The following is a 3,466-nucleotide window of genomic DNA, read 5'->3' as shown; positions in this document are numbered from 1 at the left end:
TTCTCAACTAATTTTTAAAACCTTTAAAAATTGTTTATTATTTTGACTATGGAAATATAAAATTTACTATTTCAGGAGAATAAGAAATGTTTTATTTTTAGCTATGAATAAACTTTCTGGTATTTGGAGACCTCCCATTTTTATAGACTATAATCAGTAAACAAGCAAACCTCACACATTTGGACTTACTTGAGCAGAAACCTAGGCTGAAGTCCTGAAAAGCCTATTTTGTCTTATTACTTGCAAGTAAGTATATGAAAGGTGACTGCTTGTAGTGGACCTGACTTTTAACAAAGAATAATGTGTGCATTAACACGTGCTATGAAAGCCTTTGTGGGAGGCTGTACATTGCTCAAAAGCTGTTTGGAACGCCTCTTTAACAGTTGCCTTCAGAACTAGTTTGAGATGCTCAATAAAACCAGTGACTTTATTCATACCTTTTTTTGACCAAAGGTTGTATTCTTTATGTCATTCGGTCTTATCTCCTATCCATTCTACATCCTTGAATATTCTCTCGTATCTTTCCACTTCTCTTCATGCTCACTGCCACTACCCTATTTAGCTATCATCTCCTCTGAATTAGTGCAATAACCTCAAACAGGTCTCTAGTCTTGCCCCATTCCTGACACTGTAGCCAGTCTTCTCCAGCGCACAGATCTGACCTTGTCTCGCCATTGCCCTTACAGGCCCAAACTTTTTTTTTTTTTAAGATTTTTTTTATTGGGGAATTGGGGCATGGGAACAGTGCTGGGGAATTGGGGGAAGGCGAATAGACAAGTTGCTGTCCTTTTGTTCTTCAGTCTAGTTGTGGAGGACAGGCCCAAACTCTTAATGTGCAGGACACAAGGATGTGTGTGACCATGATCCCACCTGACCCTCTGGCCTAATCTGATCTCAGCAAATGCTACTGGGGCCTTCCCACAGCTCTGAGCTTGAGCCACTGGGGTGAATCCTCTGTCCTGAGAGAAATGAACAAGTGTTATACATCCACTGCCTCACACACCACATACAAAAATTAACTCAAAATGGATCTAAGACCTTGGTGGAAAAGCAAAAACTATAAAACTCGAGAAAACAGTATGTCTTTGTGACCATGGGTTGGTCAGTGGTTCCTTAGATATGAGATCAAAAGCATAAGCAACCAAAGAAAAAGGAGGTAAGTTATATTTCATCAAAATAAAACTTGTAGACAAGGCCGGCTGAGTGGCTCTGCTGGTTAAGGGCTCGTTTGGGAGCGCCAGCTCTGAGCATCAGGGCTGCGGTTTGGATCCCACATTGAGGGCCAGTGACGCTCGCCCTTACAGCTAAGATGATGAACAACAGCTCAACCTGGAACTGGGCTGCTGTGAGTCTGGTGGCGACGTAGGCTGCAATGAGGCTGCAGTGGGCTGCCGTAAAGCTACCGTGAGTGGCTGGCAGCCAGCATGAGCTGCCAAGAGCCGCCATGAGCGGCCGTCCAGTGGCTGGTGACCGATCTGCCTCACCCGGGAAGAGCGCGATGATAATGAGCTCCTTTTGATTATTTTTTACATAATAAAACCACAATTTGGTTTCCCTTCTAGCTATTGATCCTCCTGACCTTCATCTTCATCTCTAATCTACCACACAAAACTTTTCATCCCCAGGGTGCAGCAGGCAAGCAATAAGTAATTTTAAAACATTTTGTTCTGTTCATTAGGTTAAACATAAGCACATGTATGTTTACACTGCTGATGTTCATAATTCTATATCTTAGGGTAGGCATCAAGCCTAAGTTATGAGGTTTGACATTTTGGGATGAAAGACCAAAGTTAATCTAATGCTTATGGGAAGAAGAGCTTATATAATCATGAATTCTGTTTTGGTTGATGCTTTTCTTCAAAATCAAAATGTGTTTTATGCTTTGCTGAGTTGTGTTCTCACTGAAAAAAACTGATGGAGGAAAAGCAAGCATCCTTGGTCACAGGCAAAGCACAGTCTCTTTGATCAAGAAATAAAGCAACCCTGTGTTTACTCAGCATTTTCTGAACACATTCATATACTCATCTCCTGTCCAGAAGTCTTCCCTGCAAATCCACTCAGAAAACGATCTGACTCACTGCCGAATGTAACAGACTGGTTTTAGGTAGCCAGAGAGACAGATTAATGATCTCAGCAAAAAGCTGGCATGTTCAAGAGATTTAATTTTTTTTATTTTTTTTTTATATAACAGTTTTAGCCAAAGCTGTTCTAGAACTCAGCGGAAGCCGAGTTTCACAGGAGGACAAACTTGTTGACTAATGACCAATCACTAAGTAGCAGAGAGGACAAAAGCTTTGGTGTTTGTGTCATGTCCTGGGGAGTGGGGGTTGGGGTGGGAGAAGCATCAGTATCAAATATAAAATCAGGAAAATCAGCCTGGCCAGCCATGCCCTCGCAGCCCCTCTGAGAAGCAGTGTCACGTGGCAGCAGACTGAATCAATGGTTAAGCCCGGGGAGATTTGCCCTGCTGCAGGTTACTGGAAAGCAGCTTGTGGCATCATAGTCACAAAATGCCTTATTTTACAAGACTCATTTTGTTGTTGTTTTGCCTGGTGGCTCTTGTGGAGAGCCGAAAGCTCAAGAAGAGGAGATGGACAGGGCAGTTGGAAGTGCCCAAGCCAAGGTAAAGTCAAGGGTGAGAAAGGAGGGTGGGCACTGGCAGCAGCCTCTCGCTGGGCACATTACTGTATCGCGTCACAAGCAGCAAGAACAGAGCTAGACTGGGTAGAGCCTTTCATTCTGAAGTCTGGGTTCAGCCAAAGCATTTTGATTTAAGGCACGTGGGTAGGTAAAAGCTTAGTAGGTAAAAATATCTTTGTACTTAGATTGTGCTGCTCTGTATCTCAGGATTCCACCTGTAGGGACCATAAACGGCCTGTTATTATATTCAGGCATTTTTTTTGGGGGGGGGGAACTGTATGTAGGAATTTAGCCTGAACTACTAAGAAAAAATGTAACTGGGAGTTGTCTTTAAATTATTTGGTTGGGCATAATTTTATAAATGTATTGAGTTTCATTTTACGGTTTTGAATCTTAGAAAAGGTGCTTGAAATTTGTTAGGTTATCAGAAGTATACATGTGGACAACAGTGAATGCCATTTCATGATGTAATGGAAACATTTCCAAGAAATACTGGTTAGACCCAGAATTTGCATTCAAAATCACCACCCTACAAATCGAAGTTCCTTAATAAGTTTGTTTTGAACTGATGTACAAAGCATGATATTCCAGGCCTGATGTAGACATAAGGACTGTTCAGCATGAAGAAAAGAGCAAGTTGCTAAGATATAAACAGCATGGGTGAGATGTTATACGTTTGTTTTCCATTCTAAGCATTGTGTGAACTAGTGATTGTAAATATAAACTAATATCTTTTTTTTTTTTAAAGATTTTTATTGGGGAATTGGGGGAAGGGTAACAGAGAAGTTGCTATCGTTTTTTTGTTCTTCAATCTAGTTGTGGAGGA

The 3,466-nt window shown here is 41.4% G+C and overlaps 1 protein-coding gene across 1 annotated transcript in view; it reads left to right on the top strand.

Annotated features, from left to right (window-relative positions):
* The first annotated feature begins 2,216 nt into the window (after positions 1-2,216).
* Positions 2,217-3,466, top strand: part of LOC109389451 (gamma-aminobutyric acid receptor subunit rho-2) — a 32,059-nt gene continuing 30,809 nt past the window's right edge. Inside the window, exon 1 of the mRNA XM_019654993.1 lies at positions 2,217-2,623. Coding sequence (XP_019510538.1) covers positions 2,511-2,623 — 113 coding nt within the window. The 5' untranslated portion in view covers positions 2,217-2,510. The remainder of the gene's footprint in view (positions 2,624-3,466) is intronic.

Source organism: Hipposideros armiger, unplaced genomic scaffold (assembly GCF_001890085.2).
Source record: "Hipposideros armiger isolate ML-2016 unplaced genomic scaffold, ASM189008v1 scaffold_234, whole genome shotgun sequence".
NCBI lineage: Eukaryota > Metazoa > Chordata > Mammalia > Chiroptera > Hipposideridae > Hipposideros > Hipposideros armiger.
This window is presented reverse-complemented; position numbering and strand designations above follow the sequence as displayed.